The sequence below is a fragment of the Pseudorca crassidens genome, chromosome 8 (assembly GCF_039906515.1).
Source record: "Pseudorca crassidens isolate mPseCra1 chromosome 8, mPseCra1.hap1, whole genome shotgun sequence".
Lineage (NCBI taxonomy): Eukaryota > Metazoa > Chordata > Mammalia > Artiodactyla > Delphinidae > Pseudorca > Pseudorca crassidens.
In genome coordinates, this window is record NC_090303.1 from 103,868,474 (window position 1) to 103,889,270 (window position 20,797).

The 20,797-nt window shown below is 44.9% G+C and overlaps 1 protein-coding gene across 5 annotated transcripts in view; it reads left to right on the forward strand.

Annotated features, from left to right (window-relative positions):
* DPP6 (dipeptidyl peptidase like 6) overlaps positions 1-20,797 on the forward strand; it is a 1,023,012-nt gene that overhangs the window by 805,175 nt on the left and 197,040 nt on the right. For all 5 annotated transcript variants that reach the window (XM_067747535.1, XM_067747534.1, XM_067747537.1 and 2 more), the window contains exon 7: positions 9,206-9,287. In XM_067747535.1, coding sequence (XP_067603636.1) covers positions 9,206-9,287 — 82 coding nt within the window. The remainder of the gene's footprint in view (positions 1-9,205; positions 9,288-20,797) is intronic.

Below are 20,797 nucleotides of genomic sequence, written 5' to 3' on the forward strand. Positions count from 1 at the left end.
TGCAAATCTTTTAAGTGCTGTATCAGCTTACAGTATTACTGACCATCAACAATGGTGATTAGACTAGATCCCATTTGTTCATCCATCCATCCATTTATTCATTATTCAGTCAATACATATGGATATCTGCAATGTGTCAGACACTATTCCAGGACTAGGAGTGTATCTTATATTTTTATATTACCCACCATGCAAAGCACATAGGAAGACTCAGAAAACACTTATCATTTAATATTGCAAATGATATTTTGGGGGACTTCCCTGGTGGCCCAGTGGTTAAGACTCCACGCCCCACTGCAGGGGGGCATGGGTTCAGTCCCTGGTTGGGGAACTAAGATCCCGCATGCTGCACAGTGCGGCCAAAAAAAAAAAGAAAATTCTATTTTTTGATGTCTTTCGCCACGAAAGTTTAGGAGCCAAAAAAGTAATTTTTTGCTTTTCTTTTCCAAATGCTGTTTTTGGGGGGAAGCTTTTCGATCCCCTGAACTAGCCTCAGAAGATAAATGAGTAAACTTCACTACATTAATTTACTTTTCAAAATTCATCATGATTTATGCCCTATTTCATTTATTGCTCAAATAAGCAAAATGAGAACTGATTGCATGATTATTTTCAGATGTAATAAGTCCAGACAATTTTATTCTTCCTTAATCTTTTTTTTTTTTTTTTACCGATCCATCTTCATCCTGGAGATGATTCATCACAGAGCTTACCATAGATTCTTTAAAATAAATAAGTAAATAAAAAGACAGAAAAATGGGGGGAGGGCACCAACCAACCCCCAAATAAATACACAGCTTCATGCATTTTCTTTCTTATTCTCTCTCTCTCTCTCTCTCACGCACACACACATACACACACACGCACACACACACACACACACACCCTTCAGAATAATCCAGTCCATGATGGAAAATCATTTGATGACAATGAACCAGGTCTTGGGCTCCAGGCAGAGAGCACTGCGAGTGGTCCTCCACGTGTGAAGTCGGCATCCAGGCCCCTCTGATGGAGAAGCTTCCTCCACAGGGAGCCACATGAAAGCACAGAGGTCAGCAGATAAAGCTTCCTTGGGTTTACTTTGGTCTCTCTGAGGGTCTTTCTACTTTGTTCCTCAGTCAGTTGGAGAATTTTTTTCCCTTTGACCAAAACAGGAGATTAATCTTCAAACAAAAGTTGATCAGCTCTGTGTCCTTGAGCATATCACTTACCACTCAGGGCTTCAGTTTCCCTGAGAAATGAAAGGTTGTTAGTTTCCTGGGGCTGCAGTAACAAATTACCACAAACCCAGTGGCTTAAAACAACAGAAATTTATTTTCTCCCAGTTCTGGAAGCCAGAGGTCCTAAATCAGGGTGTCAGAGAGGTCATGCTCCCTCTGACACCGGTAGGGGCCCCGTCTCACCTCCTCCAGCTTCTGGAGGATGCTCTCAGTCCTCGGTGCTCCTGGATTTGGGCGCACCGCTCTGATCTCTGCTTCCATCATCACATGGCCTCTCCCTCTGTGTCTTTTCTTCTTCTTATGAAGACTCCAGCTACTGGATTTGGGTTAGCCTCCCCTCCTTTTCAAGAATGACCTTATTTTAATGTGATGACGGCTGCCAAGACCCTGTTTGCAGATAAGGTCTTATTCACAGGTACTGTGTGTCAGGACTCAGTATATCTTTCGTGGGGACAGAATTTGACCCACAACATATAGCTTTGGCTACTTGACCTCTAAGATGCCTGCAGCAGGTTCCTAGTTTGCATGACTGGGGGGACTGTGGTGTCAGCACCAGAGGAGGGGGCAGAAGGGGCTTCGTTTCACTCACGTCAGCGCTGAGGACTAGTGGGATGTCTATGTGCAGACACCCTGTACGTCGACTGAGGTTTGGGGGGAGACCCAGGCTGGGGTGCAGTGTTGGTGCTCCTCAGAGTAGGAACTGAGGTTGACCGTGAAGGAGTCACCAGGGTGGGGAGTGTGGAACGGGAGGAGAAGGTGCGGCTGGTGGAACCCTGGACACTCACTCTGAAGGAGTAGGCAGAGGAAGAAGAGGCCACGGAAGGAGAATTTGGCAACTCGATGGTGATGGGAGATCTCAAGAGTAGCTTCAGCCCCTCAGTGAGACGGAAGCCACATTCCACTAGGTTGAGGATGGGGTCGGAGGTCAGAAAATGGCCCCGAATGGGACCTACTACCCACTGAGGTCCAGGAAAGAAGGCAAGGGGGTGGATCGTAAGTGGATGGAGATGCCGCGTCAGGTTAGGTGTGTTTTGTTTGTTCCTGCATTACGCGTCTTTTGTACATAGATGGGAAGGTGCCCCCGTGGAAAGGAGTAAGAAGGAGGAGAGGACGAAGGTAGAAAGTGCAGATGGAGCAAGTCCTAGGGAGGCTGGGGCTGCATAAACGTGACTCCACAGAAAAAGGAGCTCCTATACTGGGTGGGAGTGGAGAACAGTGTGGAGGGGCCTCAGAAAACTGAAAATAGAGCTACCGTAGGATCCAGCAATCCCACGCCTGGGCATATATCCGGACAAAAATTATAATTTAAAAAGACACATGCACCCCTATGTTCATAGCAGTGCTATTCACAATTGCCAAGACATGGAAGCAACCTAAATGTCCATCAACAGATGAATGGATAAAGAAGATGTGGTACATATATACAGTGGAATATTACTCAGCCATAAAAAAGAATGAAATAATGCCATTTGCAGCAACATGGATGGACCTAGAGGCTATCATACTAAGTGAAGTCAGACAGAGAAAGACAAATACCATAGGATATCACTTATATGTGGAATCTAAAATATGACACAAATGAACATATCTGTGAAAAGAAACAGACTCACAGACATAGAGAACAGACTTGTAGTTGCCAACGGGGGTGGAGTGGGGGAGGGATGATTGGGAGTTTGGGATGAGCAGATGCGAACTATTATCTGTAGGACGGATAAACAACAAGGCCCTACTGTAGAGCACAGGGAACCATATTCAGTATCCTGTGATAAACCATCATAGAAAAGAATACGAAAAAGAAAATGTAAATATATGTATAACTGAATCACTTTGCTATACAGCAGAAATTAACACGACATTGTATATCAACTATACATTAATAAAATAAATTTTTTTAAAAAGTTACCTACAAAAACACACACGGGAACCTTAAATGCATATTGCTAAGTGAAAGAAGCCAATCTGAAGAGGCTACACTCTGTATGATTCCAACTCGATGACATTCTAGAGAAGGCAAAACTATGGAGACAGTAAAAAAAAAATTCAGTGATTTCCAGGGGCTGTAGGGGGCAGGGGGAAGGATGAGTAGGTGGAGCACAGGGGATTCGTACAGCAGGGAGACTCTTCTGACCCTACGACTGTGGATACATGACATTCATTGTACATTTGTCAACACCCCCAGAGCACACGAGGCTGAGAGTGAACCCTAATGTAAACTAGAGAATTTAGTTAATAATAATGTATTGATATTGGTGCATCAGTTGTCACAAATGTACCACACTAGTGCAAGAAGTTCATAAGTCGGGAAACTGATGCCAGGAGAGAGGGGACATATGGGAACTCTGTAGTTTCTGCTCAGTTTTCCTGTAAACCTACAACTGCCCTGGAAAATAAGTGTTAATTTTCAAAAATAACTAATAACTAATAAAAATAAATAATAAAGGTTTACCAAGAAGGTAAGTGGGAAGGAAAGGATTTGATGGTTCTAGGCTGGAATGGAAAAGGAGGTACAGAGGAGGAGCTGGCTTAGACAGGAGAGGGGATGCCTCATCCTCGGACACTGGAGTGAGGATGGACAGGTACCTACATGTGTGGGCAGAGGGGACACCACTGCCTCTGGTAGCAGGGAGCTGGGGTGCCAGCTGAACCTTCCTGGAAGCAAAGGCTGAACGTACATTAAGAGTGAGGCCTATGAAAGACCAAAGGGCAGCAGCAGGATTGGGAGGAAAAAGCTTCAGGCCGCAAGGCAAACATGGCAGCTGCAAGGCTGCGAAAAGGAGAAGAAGCCGGATTGGGCCTCAGACTCCTGCATGTCTGACCACCTGGGACAACCCAATGGGGAGCTCAGAGCAAAGACTGCCCATCGAGGACCCTGCACTGGGTGAAAGTATCAGGCTCCAGTGCCCCGGCCATGATCGATCATGGGCCGGGGGCTGCCCAAGGTGAGCATGGCCTGGCTTGAAAGCTGAAGCCGACTCCTGATGTGAGCAGCTGGGAGCCGAGCCACAGGTTCTTCCTGGAAGGTGATCAGAACCGGGGGCCCCTTCCTGTCTGCCCCACAGGTGGGCCTCTGCTCAGAGGCAGTAGATAAAAGGGGATGTGAAGAGAGCAGCAAAAGATTGGAGTTGTTGTTGAGAAGAACATGCCCACCCAAGACTTGGTTGTAAGGACGATGATGGGAAGGGTTGGAGACTCCAGCTGGCTCCGTGCTTTTCTCTGCTGCTTCCAATGGTCTATGAAGGAGGTAGATTGAACATAAAGCCAAGTTGGGTGTTTGCTAGGCTTGTGAGAGGGGAGCCATTCAGTGGGAGATTTGAGCAGAGGATGAATGACCATCAAGTGGATCATTGGAGGGGGAGTTGGAAGAGATAAGGCTGAAAGGCGCTTTTAACATGAAAGCAAAATAATCCGACCCAGTCGCAGGCAGATGCCCAAACACAGGCTTATTTCATAGAAACAAATGAGGAAGACATGGTTGAGAGCTGACTTCTCTATACCCAAGTTCCCACCTAATACAGAAGCGTAGGACATGCGCTGGCTTGCTGGGTCCTGTGGAGTAAATTTGTCCCTATAGATGGTAGATGATTGTGCCTCTGGTTAGAATTACACCTAGATAGTGGTGCATGGTTGACTTGAGTATTTACCAGTTTACCCATGAGTAAACAAACAGGCATTTTTCAAATATCTACTAGGTAAGCGCTGTGCTACCTGGTTTCAGTATCTATCATGTAATACAGTATACTATTGAGTCATGTGATCTGTGGTCACGTGTGATCAGCCCCAGCGCATGCTCTGTGCCTCGGGAAGCTGGCACTCGGCCGCTAGACTTCTGATCCCCAGTCTGTGGTTCTTCCTGTTACTGTGCTGCCTCCACACTGGGGACACTCGTCTGATGTATTGGTGATGAGTAGAGGGAAATGTGCATTGTCTCTAGAGAGGGTGTAAAGGTCTCCTGTGTGCAGGGGAGCAGAGGTCATAAAGCTGGAAGGTGTGCATGGCTGCGTGCTCACCCAACCTTCTGAGACACTTGATCCACTGGAGGTACCCTTTCCAGGTAGCATTTATGGAAATTGACACTCGTTAGATTAAACAGAAGTTAGTCTGCTGTTCCTGAATATACTAGACACCTGCTAGAAACCGTAATCTAACAAACTGAATTTCAATACTAAGTAAGGCTGTTCCTTTCTGATCTCTTACCCTGTCCTCTGTGCTTGGAAAATTCTAAATCAACTCAGGCCAGGTGAATTCATTAGACCTTCAAACCTGCAAAAGGTCTTTTACTCAGGGCCGCCCCCATAATCCCTCCATCCTTACTTATTTGCTTATGCAAATGTGTGTGTTGAGTGCTGATACTGTCTAGATATGGAAGTAATTTTTTTTTTCAATTCAATATCGAGATTACAGTATGTTGGGAGGAGAATTCTCTAACTGTTCTTTATTTCCTATAATAATGTTTATGACCAATGAGACATAAGCTATTAAAATTCTTTGGAATTTTTTAGCTTTCTATTTTGAAGAATTTTGGGTGAAGAAAAGTTGCAAAAATAGTACAAAGAATTCTCTTCTATTCCTCAACCCACTTCTCCTACTGTCAGTGTATTTTATAATGACAAGAACAGAAAATTAACATTGGTACAATATTATTCACTCAATTACAAACCTTATTTGCATTTGCCCAGTTTTTCTACCAGTGTCCTTTTTCTGTCTCAGGATCCCACATTCCTGTAGATGTTACTTCCCCTCAGTCCCCTCCAGGCTATGACGTTTCCTCAGTCTTTCCTTGTCTTTCATGGAAAGAAAGATCACTTTTGAAGATCACAGGTCAGCTGTTTGGGTGAGCGCCTCCATTTGGGTCTGTCTGAAGTTTTCTCATGATTGGAGTAAGGCGATGCATTTTTGGCAAAAATACTGTTACCGAGCCACCCAAGTTGGTCCCCAACAGGGGTCTCCTGCCCGGTGTCGCTGGAGCCAGTAGGAGGGGACGGCGCTCAGTTCAGAGGCAAAGGGAAGCTTTGCTCTCTGAGCGAGAACAGCTTGGGCTCTAGAGCACGCGCTCTCCCGCCAGGCCGGGGCGGAGCTGCTCTATAGGGTCTGGCCGGGGTTCTCGGGGGCGGGGCAGCCGCGCCACTCACGCTCCAGATCGCAGTGCCGGGCGCAGCGGTTCTGCACACGGCCCGCTGCCGCCATCTTGAATCGCGGTGTTGTGAGCGGCGTTCGTGCACAGGGCCCTGAACCGAGGTGTCGGGCGCAGCCGTTTTGCGTCGGAAACTCTGGTCTGAGCGGGCGAGGCCTCTGCACGCGACCCGCTGTGAACAAGTGGAACTAGACTAAGCACAGAGGAAGGAAAGGTTAGACTTATTACCCAGATTCTTTTTTCATTCTCCGGGAGTCATTGACGGGGTTTGCCAGTGACGATACCATATGTAGGATGTTGTCTCTCAGTGCATCTTGCTAAAGGTTCGTGATGTTGATGTGTTTCACTTCTGGGGGTGTTGAGCGGATCTCCGGGTTGAGTTGCTGTCTGCCAGGCTTCTCCCTGCACAGTTGCCATCTTCTTCCCCTTTGTGGTTGGTAAGTATCCTGCGACTGTGCAGATCTTGTTTCTCTTCAGACTTTCACCCACTGATTTTAGCGTATCTCGGTGGATCTTGTCTGCCGGGTTCGTCACTGTGGTGTCCGACCAAGGGTGATGATCCGACCTTCTCCCCTTGGAATTGATTGGAATTGATGGATTGGAATTCTCTTGTGAGGAAGAGTTGGCTCTCCCCCCACTTAGTTATATATTGGATTATTTATTTATATTAGTAAGGATTCATGGATATTTGTTTTATTCTATGGGTTAATCCAGTATTATCATTAATTATTTTTTTTGCTCAAATTATTCCAGCTTTGGCCGTGAGAGCTCCCTGTAGGTGAGGTTCTGCCTTCTGTTAACAAGCTCTACCTTTTTTGAGTATTTCCTTCCTTTCTGGCCCATAAGATGTTTCAGAATCATCCTGCATTTTTCTTGTTCTAGCCTGGATAAATTTCTTCTCCTAGGAGCACTATTTTATTTATTTATTTTTTAATTGGAAGATGGTGCTGAGAGAGCAACATATGAGCCCCCTGGGTGGGCTCGTTGTTATTGGTGGTTATTAGATCTGGTCTTCTCTATGAACAGAGCAAGGACATGTATGTATGTGTACTAACCTGTGGACTCACATATGTGGGTTTTGGATCTATATGTATGTGTGTGGATGTATAGGTGAGAAATGATATCAGTATAGTTTCAATTTGTATTTCTCTAATTTTGCCTGTGTTTGAGTACTTTTTAATACATTTGAGGACCATTTTTCTATATTTGTGAATTATCTGTTCATGTGTTTTTCTTATTTTTTTGTTTTGGTCTTTTATAACCTCCATATTTTAGAGTTATTTATGTAATAGGGATATTAGCCATTTTTCCATGGTATTTGTTATTAATATTTTTTTCCAATTTTCTATTGTTTGTGGGCTTTTTGTCATGCAAAAATTTTTTAATTTTTATGTAAGTTTACCCCTCTTTTATCACTTCTGGATTTTGAGTCATCCTTAGAAAGCCTTTCCCTCCAGAAGGTTAGAGAGGAAATCACCTATGTTTACGAAAATACTTTGAAATATTAAAAACATACAAATGGTAGGATTTGTTAAAATCATTTGGAAGCTGGAATGTTAGACGCCCTTCCTCTTCTAACTGCCTGAGGACCAGCCTTCCCAGCCAACTCCTCTTGTCATGGTCACCCCCTACTCCGTACCTTATCACCCACCTTCAGGCTTCCCTGGTTTCTCCAGACCCATCTCCATGCCATCTAAAACTACCCTGGGGCTTTGCAGACTATCTTGTCTTCCCTGACACTTTTTACTCTGAAATGTATTCTGCCTTGCCCTGATAGTATTGTTAAACATTTACTTTAGAATTTTCTACTGATTTAAGCTCTGAATCAGCACATCCTTACCCATTTCACCTCCCTTCCCTTCTTGCTTCGTCTTGGTTCAAGCAACTCCTAAAATTCACCGTCTTTAAAATTCACCAAAGACCACTCAACCCTAGTCTCTCTGTAGATGAATGAGCACATTCATAGCTGTGTCCTCTGCACAAGAAGCACCGTAGCGGGGTGGTAGGGAGCTCCCCTGACAGAGTCTGGCCTCTCCAGCAGGACACAGGGAGAGGCAGCATCCGAAGGAAACACAGACGTCAGTCTTTCCTACACGTGAGCACAGTGGTAGCTACAAAATATGCTGAAATATGTAATATCTATAAAAGTGTTGTTTTCTTTCTCGTTATGACTTTTATTCATTATTACCTTTATTTAAGTACATAGTCAGGATTTTTTTTAGCATGGTGTTTTGCGTATCAGTAAATTAAGAATGAAAAGCGTAAGTGATGTTTGAAAGAAAAAACTCCTTCTCCCATGCTTCCTCTCACTCCCTCTCACCTCAGTGTCTCTCTGTCTCTCTGTCCCTCCCTCCCTCCCTTCTTATCAACACAAACCAAAGGGTGGACTCTGTCCTGAGACCACCGGTTTTAAAAGGTCAGAATGACCTGCTTGGGAAAAAACCTATCTGCCAGGAAAGCCAACGATGGAAATATGAGTTGTGGGGACTTACTGCATAGCTATGCATTTCCATTTTTAATTTTGACTGTTATGGATATTTTAAAAGCTGATCTACAGACCTCTCTGCATGTTCTCTCTTGATGAATATTTACTATTGAAGTTAAGCAGTGATGGACCTATTGCAGGTTCATGTAAATTTTATATGCATATATAAATATATATAAATATATAATTTTATCTATTTATCTGAAGAAATCTAATGGAGGCTGAAATGAGACATTTTATTTAATAACACAAGCTCCTGAAATTGATTAAGTGGAAGAAAAAGGAGTAAGTTTCAGCTGGAGGATAGTATTACAGCATCTTAAATGCTTGTTTCCCACCATTTTTCTTTGCTTGTTTTTTTTCTTTCAGGGATCCTCAAAGTCTAGATCCACCAGAAGTCAGCAACGCAAAACTTCAGTATGCAGGATGGGGCCCCAAGGGTCAACAGCTGGTAAGCAGGTCGCTTTCAGTGACCAACTTTTTGCGTTGAAGTTTCCTTTTTATACACTGAATGTATCTCACTATACTCAGAATCTGTGTTTGTGTGAATTTAAGTTTTGAAAAAGTCCCCAGAACATCTGCATATGTAAATGGGCATTTCTTTTGCTTGAGAACCGTCTTGAAATTGGGAGAGCATATGCCTTGGTTCTGGTACCCTTTATCCTTAAAGCAGTCCCTGACTGGAGCTGTGTGTGTATGGACTATAGATGTACTGTGAATCTGAGATACACCTCGTCAGAGGGCCGCAGATGGGAACGATCAGAATCATGGAGTCATGAAAGGCTCTTCTGCTTTGCTCTTGGAGCTCTGGCTCTTTTCTTTGGCAGGTTTTATGGGAAAAGTAGATGTGCTGGCCATGGTAGAGCCGGGCTCCCTGCAAGTAGCATCTGCAGAACCCTCCACAGCTAGTGTGGCCCTCTCTGCGTTACACTGAACATCTTCATGGATTCCCACTCAAACTGGCAAAGCTAAGATGTTTCAAGAAACTGAATGGCCAGGATGGTGTAGTGGAAAGGGGTCTGAACAACCGGTTAGAAGACAGAGGTTCTAACCCTGGGTGTTCACAAACTAGCTGCTAGGCTGCTGTCACCTGGCCCAGCTACTGAGTGAAAAATCTGGATGAGGTGACCTTGCAGGTTTGTCCCAACTCCAGCGTTACATTTGTCTAAAACCGGATGACAGTTGTCAGTTCCGTTCAGGAGGTTGCAGAGTGTCTGCAGTTTGAAGGTCAGGTGACGTGGTGGCTGATCATGTCACCATTTTCTTCTCCATCTTTAAGCTGATTAACAAAGCTGCATTTTAAAAGCTTTCTTTTCCCAGAAAAAGCGCAGAAAATGATCATTTTTTAAAATCTTGGGGCAAGATTCTATTGGATAGGCTGCCTACTGTCTTAGGAATTAAAACAGTCCTACTTTCCCCAATAGTACAATTATTTTTTCTTGCTTTTGTATTAATTCCATTGCCTCAAACTGATCTGAAGCAACAGGAGGGTATCGGCCACGAGGCTGCTTTAGCTGTTACCCCAGTGTTCCTGGTGCTGCGCACTTCATGAGCAGAGGTTTCGAAAGGCACATGTAAGGATCTAAACCAGTGACAGCAGGTCAGGAGGGTGCTGCAGGCTGACTCGGCAGGATGACAGCAGTCCATCAACGCAGTCAGAACCAGGAGAGAAAAGTCATCATTGCTCAAAGGCGCTAACTCTTACCCAAGGAAAAACTGCAATTCCACAGGAGACCGTAGAAGACCTAAGTGTTTAAGACTCATGTGACTGATCTCTGATAGCTAAGTCCCTCTGAAAATCAACGATGGAAAACGTTTCTGGGAAGCAAATCTTTCCCACATCCGTCAAGTCATTCCGTAAACGTGACGCTGCACCTCCGTAGAGGGCTCTCCCCTTTCTCCTTGGTCCTTTGGGGGCCCACGGCACCACTCGGGGCAGGGGCGGGCACGGGGAATGGGCACCTTACTGAGTGGCCATCGTCCAGCCGTTTTATCGTCATCCGGAAAAGAACATCAGGACCCGGGCACTGTCGGGTTGTCTTCCTGCCTGCGCAGTGATTCTCACTAAACCTACAGGCTCACGTGGGCCCGTGGGGGAGGCCGGATGCTATGATAAGGTCGTGCCCCCTAGGCCTGCCTTCGGGAAAGGGCTTGCAATTTAAGGAAGAATAACCCACAGCTGCAAAAGGAGGTGGTGTGTATTGCATGCATGCACACGCACACGCACACGCCTTAGGATTCTATCTGGAATGCGGGGCAGCTGGGGCCCTGGGCTGATCATTCTCTGGGCAGCTTACTCATTGGCCAGTCCCTCCCCTGCCTGAAGCCACTGCTGCTTCCTGTAAATTGACTTTACACTCATGCCAGGCTTCCCAGTGGACGGGGCTGGGTTAAGTGATTATAGAAGTTAGTATATTCATCTCTTAAAGAATAACCGGCAGCATAACCAGGCATCACCTTCTCTGAGAAAGCTCCCCTGCCCGCACGGCCAGGTGGCACCTCCGGAGCCCACGTGTCACCGTGCGATCTCCTGTCACACAGTTTCCTGCCCACACATCTCTCCGCGGTGAGGTGGCCTTTGGTCTAAGCCTCGAGCACTTTTCGTCTGTGTGTTCTGAGTGCCTAGCTCAACACCTGGCGCTGAGGAAATATCTGTTGAGGTCAAAAGTGAACGCGTGAATGGACGGGTTAATAATCAGCTGATACATTCTTGTGGTCCTCAACCACTTAAACATAAAGTAATTGGGGGGACACAAGTAGCCAGAATCTGCGTGTACGTTTAGGATGTTACTGACGGGGAGGGAAGTTCAGCTTCCTTTCTGTGCAAGGAAGCAAAGGTTTGGTTAAGTAGTAATTGCCGATATTTGAGCTTAGTACCAGAAGTACTCATGTGCTCATGGAATTTTTGAGTTTTTAAACTTTTTTAACTTTGCAGTTTTTATTATACTGTTCTTGTACTGAGTCTAGTAGGCAGTACAGCTCATCACTGAGAAAATATCCTATAGCTTGGAGCAGGGGTCAGCAAACTTTTCCCATAAGGGGCCAGGTAGTAAATGTTTTAGGGGATCAAATGCCCTCTTGGCCGTCCTTACCTGGGGAGGCCTGACCCCTGGGACCAGCACCCAGTTGACCAGTACTCCCAGTGGGCACTCTTGCCAAAGAAAATTCAAAACCCACAAGCAGGCCTTGTAAACACTAACAAATCTCATTGCCATTTTATTTTAAAGAGTAAATATTGCTCCCAAAGGAAATCGACTCTAATTTCAATGAGTAATTCTCCTTCGGGAGCAGCGAACACAGCTGTGGTTAAAGTTCACCGGAGAACTTTCCCAGCATCGCCACCTCCTCGTGAGGAGGGGTCTCAGCGATGCATTTGGGTCGGGAACCCCATAAACCACAGGAAGATGACAGTGGGCACCAGGAGGGGCTTAAAGGCATTTTCTCCAATGCTTCGACGTGGCCTCCAATTAGTGGCTCTTACCTTTTAGGGTAGATTTTGTTAGACCTTCAATCACATCACATCGTAGGTCATGAACACTGCCAGGAACACTGGTCTCTGCACTGTTAGAGGGGAGGGAAAACCTTGACCTTGGGGAGGCCTCCATTCTGCCGGAAAGTCGCTTCTGAAATGGTGCTGGTCTGTGGTCTTGGTTGTTCAAGACGGATAACCAGGTTGTTTCCAGAATTCGACATCATCTACTGAAAGCCTAGAGATAGGAAAATGGATTTGGATAGATTAAATGGGATTAAGTGAGAAAATACATGTAAAACTTTGAACAGATTCCTCCCCCTTGCTTCCCCTTTCTCCCATTCTTTATGCGGTCAGTATACGTAGTGATTTACACTAAAACATAAACTATATCAAAATTTCTCTCCATACTGTATCATTCTCCAGGTATCCCCTGCAGACGAGTCTCTGCCTAAATTGAGAACGTCTCTGAGTTCTTTGATCTTTTCGTGAAGCCCTACCCCGTGCGTGTTTGTCTATTTATGTGAGGTTTTGTCTCTGCTGACCTAGAATATGATCAAATTATCCTTTCATTTCCTTGCATGTCACCTCTGCTAGAGACATTTAGTAAAAACACAAACACTGAGGGCAGCTGCAGTGGCCTTCCTTGTGTTTACAGCTGACGGCATTTGAGTTCAGGCCTCTTCAGGGCACCTTGCGGGCTAACACACCAGCACAGGGAACTTGGTGTATTTGTCACATAGCAATGTTTTCTTTTAGAACCAAGTGACGTGGGAACTTCTGCAATCGCGACTGCACAGTATTAGACAACATTAAGAATTTGAGGCTGGAGTCTGTGCAGGTCCACTTGGTGGATCAGAGACAAAGAGACTGGGTCTCTCTTTGCTTGGCCTGCTCCCAGGATGGGGACAAATGAACAATAAGCTAGTCGGGAAGTCTTCAGAATTGCAAAGTGAAGAGCGAGCAGAGGGGTTGGTGAGGGAACCTGGTGGCAGACAGGGCTGGCGCCGTCCTTGGGGAGCGGATGGGGTTGGGGATGTGGCAGCCCAATGGAAGAAAACTAAGGAGTGCTCAGGGCTCTGCATCCCCACTCAGAAGAGGAAGCTGACTTACCCATCATCGCCCAGGGTGGGAGGCTGTGGGAGGTACTGGGAGGTACTGGTGGTGGGAGGTACTGATGACAGTGAGCTACTGCTCTGTGTCTCCCTGGAGACCAGAGAACAAAGTGAAGCATGTTTACCAAAGTTGGGATTCACCTTGACTTCACGATGACATGGCTTGTTAGACCCTAGGATACTTTTCCAGGCAAAATCATGGATAGAATAATTTATCCAGGAGAGTCAAGGAGTCTTTGTTTAACAGAGTTGCTTTTTTTCACGAACGGTTCAGATATCAGCTCTCCTGACAAGGTCTCAGGGCAGTGGGGACTGGACTCCTAAGCATTTGCCCATAGCCCCAGAACTCTCGGGGGATGACAGATGTGGGCTGTCAGCCAGCTAAACGTGAAGGACCTGGCAGGCCAGTCCTTTTGTGTATGCACAGTTTGGACGCTCATCTGTTTACTGAACACTCCCCATGTCCTGGAGCCTCTGCCAGATCCTGGCGCTGCAGAAGGGAGGCATGGTTCTTTCCTCACCGACTTCCGCTTCTGATGGAAGGTGCCTCTGTCGCCATGGTCAACAGCTCTTGGCAGCCATGATTGCTTCGTGTTGCGCGGCCACCCTCAGAAATGTTCCCTGCCCTGTCTCTGTCCACTCCGCCCAGACTTAGTGTCCTGTCCACAGCGGGAGCTGCAGGAGATCGGTAGCTGCCCAGGCCTCTTGGACCCTTCAATCTGGATAAAATGATTCTGCTGGAACAAAGCCCTCCCAGGTCTCTCCCTGCTCAGCCAACACACTGAAGTCTGGGCCTCCTCCCAGGAGTGAACTAGGTCACCTGCTGTCCTGTTGATTCTCTCCAGCCCCACACGTCCGTCAGGCTTTCCTCCCCAAGTTCCAGCAGCCTTTCCTCATGGAAACCTTTACACCTGTGTTCTCCGAGTTACCTGGTGGAGACAGCTTTGCAGAGTCTTGGGCCAGGCTGTACCTTAGTGGTGATTACACTTCTTAGGCCTGGGACGTAACAGCTGTGACTCTAAAGGTCTGAGTCCACTCTAAGGAAAGTAAGCATTAAAAGTCAACTTCTTAGGAGCCTTTTGTGTCAGTGCTGTTTTCCCGCCTACTTAACAACACCATTTTATCAAAGGAGGCTATTTTTCTTTCTAACATGTCACCAGCAGGAAAAAAAAAAAGAAAGCGAGGGTCTTACTTCACCTGTTCACTGGCACTGGCTCATGCTTCTTCCTCCCAGATGGCATCACGATATGCTTCTGTGGGTCAGTGGAGGGTTCAGGAAAATCCAGGCGGAAGGTTTTTGCCTTCCCACTGGGTCACTTCATAGCATTCGAGTTCCCACTTTAAAGAAAACAAATTTTTATTTTTTTTCCTCTAAATACAACCTTTATTATGATCCTTAAATTTTTGATGAAGTATTTTCATTTTCACTCCCTTCCAAACCATTTGTAATTTCAGATTTGATTTCTTTTTTTTGTTTGTTTTTTGTGGTACGCGGGCCGTCACCGCTGTGGCCTCTCCCGTTGTGGAGCACAGGCTCCAGATGCACAGGCTCAGCAGCCATGGCTCACGGGCCTAGCCATTCCGCGGCATGTGGGATCCTCCCACACTGGGGCACGAACCCGTGTCCCCTGCGTTGGCAAGCGGACTCTCCACCACTGCGCCACCAGGAAGCCCCTGATTTCTTTTTTGATCCAAGGTATTTTATTAATTATAATTTCAATCTATTTAAAAAACTACTTATTCCTAGCTTTATTTTAATCATAGAGCATACCCTATACAGTTTCTTTAGGCAAGTATATAATTAATTCTTGTAAACATTCTACGGATATATATACACGATGTATTTTTCCATTTAAAAACTATAAAATTGTATTATTCAGTTCTTTTTTGTATGTCCTCATTTTTGATCTAACACAGCTGTCTAATTCTGAAATAGGCAGAATAAGGGTTACCAATATATTCGTGTTTTAATTAAATTTTAATTGCTTTTCTGTGTATTTTTGCTTTATATTCAGTTGCTATGCATTTTGATGCTTGAAGGCTTATGACAGGTATATGTTTATTCTGTCTAGTATTTTTAACCTAGATTCATTATCTGATTTTATTTTTTTAATTTGAAAACGAATTTTTAAAAATAGCTCATTACCGTTGTAAAACTTCATGCTACTGAAATGTCAATAATTCAGCATAAGATACTAAATGAAGAGGTTGTTCTTGAAAACACTTTGTCAAATGGAATAAATGGCAGAGAGAATAGACGTGAGGATTGGAGTGCATTTGCCTCTTGCCCCTCTCAGGTGTAGGTGCCTGCAGAGAGCTTGGCAGCCGTGGGGAAGACCTCAGCTCTCGGGGTGACAACCAAGTGCAGATAGAAGGGCCCAGTGGGTGGCACTCACCCTGCAACACTGAGCTCAGAGGGTGGGCAGGTGTAGCCAGGACACCTTCCACTACACCGGGAGTCCAGGAACCAACCCAGATTTGAACCTAGAAGCCTTGAGCTAGCGTCACAACCACCTCATCCATCTCCGAATCTGAAGGCCCCCATCTTAAGCCTTAAAAGGAGAAGGAAGTTTTATTTAATTTGTTTTGGTTTTCAAAACCAAAACATTAATTATTATTATTTCATTAATAATAAAAACATTGGAGCCGGAGGGTCATATTCAGATCTTGCTGCTGGCACGTGCTAAAGGCATGGTCTGGATTAAAATACTTAACTTCTCAAGACCTCAGTTTCCTCATCTGTAAAATGGAGATAACAGCGCATATCCTGTAGGGGTCACCATATGGATTAAGTTAATCTGTTTAAAGTACGTGGAGTGGAACCTGGTAGGAAGAAAGTGCTCGCTGAGGGATGGCGTTTATTGTTGTTCTTGCTGTTAGGGTTATTACGTGGCTTAACCAAAATGTAGAGAATGAGAACAAAATACGAATTTCATCAGATGAGAGTCTGGTATGTGTAGGAAGTTGCGTGGGGCTGCGTTTGATAGAGCGGGGCGATGCCAGCTATAACGGAGGGTCTGGGTGGGGGGCCACGGGCTGTCTCTTCCGCGACTGTTCTCCCGACTCGTAGCGGGGAGGGAAGCCATTCGCCAGATGCACCATCAACTCCTATGCCTCTAAGCCTTTGGCTCCACGTCGGTTTTCAAACATGTGTCTCTTTAGAAAAGACCATTATCAGGTGACAGTTCCCCGGCGCTGATGCCACCGCAGGATTATCCCTGGAGGAACAGAGAGAATACGTTCCTTATAAGAAGCCTGGGCAGTATCTGTATATATAAGTCCATGCCACTCTCTCTCTTCGTCCCAGCTTACCCTTCCCGTGTCATCAAGTCCTTTCTCTACGTCTGCGTCTTTATTCCTGTCCTGCCCCTAGGTTCTTCAGAACCATTTTTTTTTTAATTCCATATATATGTGTTAGCATACGGTATTTGTTTTTCTCTTTCTGACTTCACTCTAAATAGATAGCTAGTGGGAAGCTGCTGCATAGCACAGGGAGATCAGCTCGGTGCTTTGTGACCACCTAGAGGGGTGGGATAGGGAGGGTGGGAGGGAGATGCAAGAGGGAGGAGATATGGAGATATATTTATATGTATATATTATCGCTGATTCACTTTGTCATAAAGCAGAAACTAACACACCATGGTAAAGCAATTATACTCCAATAAAGATGTTAAAAAATAAATAAAATATGTCCTACAAAATAAAATAAAATACTGGGCAGTCAATGCCCAGAACATACTCATCCTCTAACTGGAAGCTAGTTTCCTTGGACCATAATCTCCCCGCCCTTCCCCCCACCCCACCCTCTGCTCCCTGGTGACCACCGTTCCACTCTGCGTTGCCATGAGTTCGGATTTTTTAGATTCCACATATAAATGAGATCATACAGTATTTGTCTTTCTGTCTGACTTATGAAATGCTAATTAAGTGAGTGGAAGGAGGAAATCGTTTTGCAGTAGAGAAGTGTATCAATCAATGTGCTGTACACCTTCAATTTACCCAGTGATACATGTCAGTTACATCTCAATAAAGCGGAGGCGGGGGCAGGCGGGAATCCCACGAGCCTGTGGGACCTCCTGTCTCCTTCTCCCTCCTGTAAACCGGAGTCCCCAGCCCCGGGACCTCCAGCTGGTCGCTGTTCTCCAGTCCTTACCAGCAGCCACAGCGAGCTGAGCGGAAATGGATGAGCTGCCTCCCCCAGGTCACAGCCCCCAAGGGCATTACTGCTCACCCAGTTCTGAAAACAAAGGGGGCAGGGAGCGTTTCATCCACTTTGACAAGTCGGCCGAGGGGAGAAAGATTGATCTTTCCAGCAAGAGAAGATTATTTAATGAAATGTCATAGACATGGGGAGAACCAGACTGAAGTGACACCCCATTAAAAACTTATAAAAGTCTCTAATCAGTTTGGGTTAGTTTGGTATTCATTGTAAAAACATTCATCATGGGCACTGAAGTCCATGACAGCAGCCAAGAAATTAATTCCCAGGGATGGAAGTTGCCTTATGTCCTCAAATAACGGATGGAGCCGGTTCAGTCCGTGATTTACTAGCTCTGCCAAGGGTACCCTTCAAATTTAAGGCAACGTGTTATCACTTCACGGCTCTGTGGGACTCAGTCACGGCAGTATTCACTTGCAGTCAAGTAAATAAGCTGAGTTTTCAGCAAATAACCTGGATAGATGGGGCGGAGCTTCCCGATGATCACAGTCAGAGAACCAGGACGATTAGGAAGTGGCTGCCAGGGCTTTTCCCTTTGACCAGCAGATTCTCTGGAGATACAGGGATTTCAAAACACAAAGGCAACTTCGTCATTGGGGCGTTGGAGAGGAAGTGAGGAAAGCAGTGTAATTAGTAAATTACGATTCAGTGCAGATTCTTTTTAACTTCTGTCATGCTGTGTGAATATGGGGGGCACAAGAGAAAATTCATTCTCAAAACAGTATGAAAATATATAGTAAGAGTCATAGAGACATTCCTGCACTTTAGCACAGAAACCCCTGTTAAAGAGAAGCCAAAAGCTATAGAAACAAAGACATTCATAATGCTTTTATCTATAATGATGATTTTTAAAGGCTGGAAATATCCTACGTGTTTATAGGAGAGCAATTTGGTAAAGTGTGGTACATTGACAGGATGAGCCATTATACAACCATCAAAAAGCAGCAGGTAGACTGTATAGGAACAGGGGAAATATACCATCTACTAAATAAGATTAGAACTAAATATAAGCTGTTTGGTATATATTTGCATATGGGGAAGGATAACTATTTGAGCCTGGCCAGAATATGGGCATTTTACCCACTTCTAAAAGTTTCTTGGATGAGCAACATTACATATTCATTAAAAATTGGAAAGAAAGTGCATTGTCAAGGGCAAGGTTTAGGAATTCCACTCAGTAGACGTGTGTTCCACCCAAGGGGGGCGGGGGTCAAGCGTGGTGGTTTTTGCAAATTGGTCCTTGGGACGAGGGTGCCTTCAGTCCCACTGGGTTCAAAGCACTGTGCATGTGCCCTTTCCCCCGGGCTCTGCTGCAAACCCTCAGGAGGGATTTTCCAGAATTGACTTGTAAGCCAAAAGCAATTAAGAAAAAGGTGGACTCAGGGTTGAAAACCGGTCCTGACCTAGTTGTGCACGTAGGTCTGTGAAGATAAACCATGTTCTCTTCCTCATCAGGGCTTCCCTAATGCGATCGTGATGGGGGCAGTGTATTATTTTTTTATAAAGAATCTAATTTTGAAGGGTGCCCACATCAGCCTTGAGAATATTAGGTTAGAGAATTTCAGGATAATCTATCAAATAGAATTAAAAAGCAGGACCAGAGTTCTACATTAAGAAAGAGTGCATTTAATGATAGATTCCTTAGATAATGTAACAAGGCAGTTATAAATTAAAATAACCTTTTTAGACATGAGGACGTGGGGTGGAGGCCACAGTTCCATTTGCAGCCATGGACAAACCCATCATTTCCCATTATGTGCAGAACAGGTTCTGGACATTCAAATACTCCTTTCCAGGAGCCTCGGGGGTGATCTACACTATCTGTGCTGCCAAGAATCTCTTTAGTGTCTGTAATGGACTTACAGGATATTTTGCGGACTTCTCCCATTTGGGTGGAGGGGACACCTCTCTCTCATGATTCCTGAAATGTCTCACGATTGGAAAATATCAGAGTAGTGGCTCCGTCTCTTCGTCTCCATAAAATAACCATGACTTGTTGTTTCTCTAAACTGCTGTGATATTGTCAGCCCTACTTATTGTGGCAGTTAGCTTCCTCGTTTTATTATTCAGCTATTTCACTTGTGAATAACTTTATTTCCCAGACCACATGTAAGCTCGTCAAGGACAAAGAATGTTTTTCATTACATTTCGATCTTCCCCAGCCCAGGGCTCCACTGAGCAGAGTCCAGCTGCTCAGCAAATACCTGGTAAATGAGTGGCACCCCAGAGGGAAAAGAAACTGAAATGTCAGATTTATGGACACAAGGTCCAAAATTCATGGAAATAGAAACACTTGATGTTGCAAATTAAAAATTTTAAGATTTAGCAACTTGTCTGATGCTTTAGACCGTGAACAGTTCAGCAGTTCAGACTGTGATCAACACATGGAAAGAATGCTGGATTTTTGAGTAGGACTTTTTTTTTTATATATAAAATGTTTGCTATGCTTTGAAAGATCTCAAAACAAAGATGTGAATTTTCACTATTAAAACTTGTCAAGGACAGGCTGGACTGAGCGTCTTGACCAAAGAGTGGGAACTCTTTGGTTTTCCCCAGGAATTTCAGAGTACAAATGCACCCCTTCCTGTCCCAGCAAGATGCAGGTGATTTCATTCTGTTTGCTATCAGAGGGGACAATCAGACCTCACTGATGTGTGTCCTCACTCATCCTCTGGTTACTGCGTCTGGGTTGGTGAACAGCACAGAGACACACAGGGCACCAGACAGAAAATGTTTAGCTCACGTGAAACAAGATGCTTCTAAGAACTTTATCAACATCTCGGTCGGTTATGTGGGAATGATTCTTCCTGCCTTTTCTTCAAAACAGACCTCCCAGCACTCCTTTATAACCCCGTGTCAACCCTTACTGATTATTAGAAATCAGTTATAAATTTTGGAAAGTCACAATACTTCATTTTTTTTAAAGAACCCTTCTCGATACCAGTGTCTTCTTTCTGCCCTTGGACACGGTTATTCCCACAATCCACGAGGCTTTATTTTAGTCGCCTGACTCCTGGGGAATGCGGGCATCTCCTTATGACAGAACAAAGATGCGAGTGATCGTAATTAATCCATGAGTCAGTTTAAAAAAACAGACCTAGTTTTATGTATTTTACAGTGTGTTTATTTTATGTATATAGTGGCTGAAATTTAGTTCA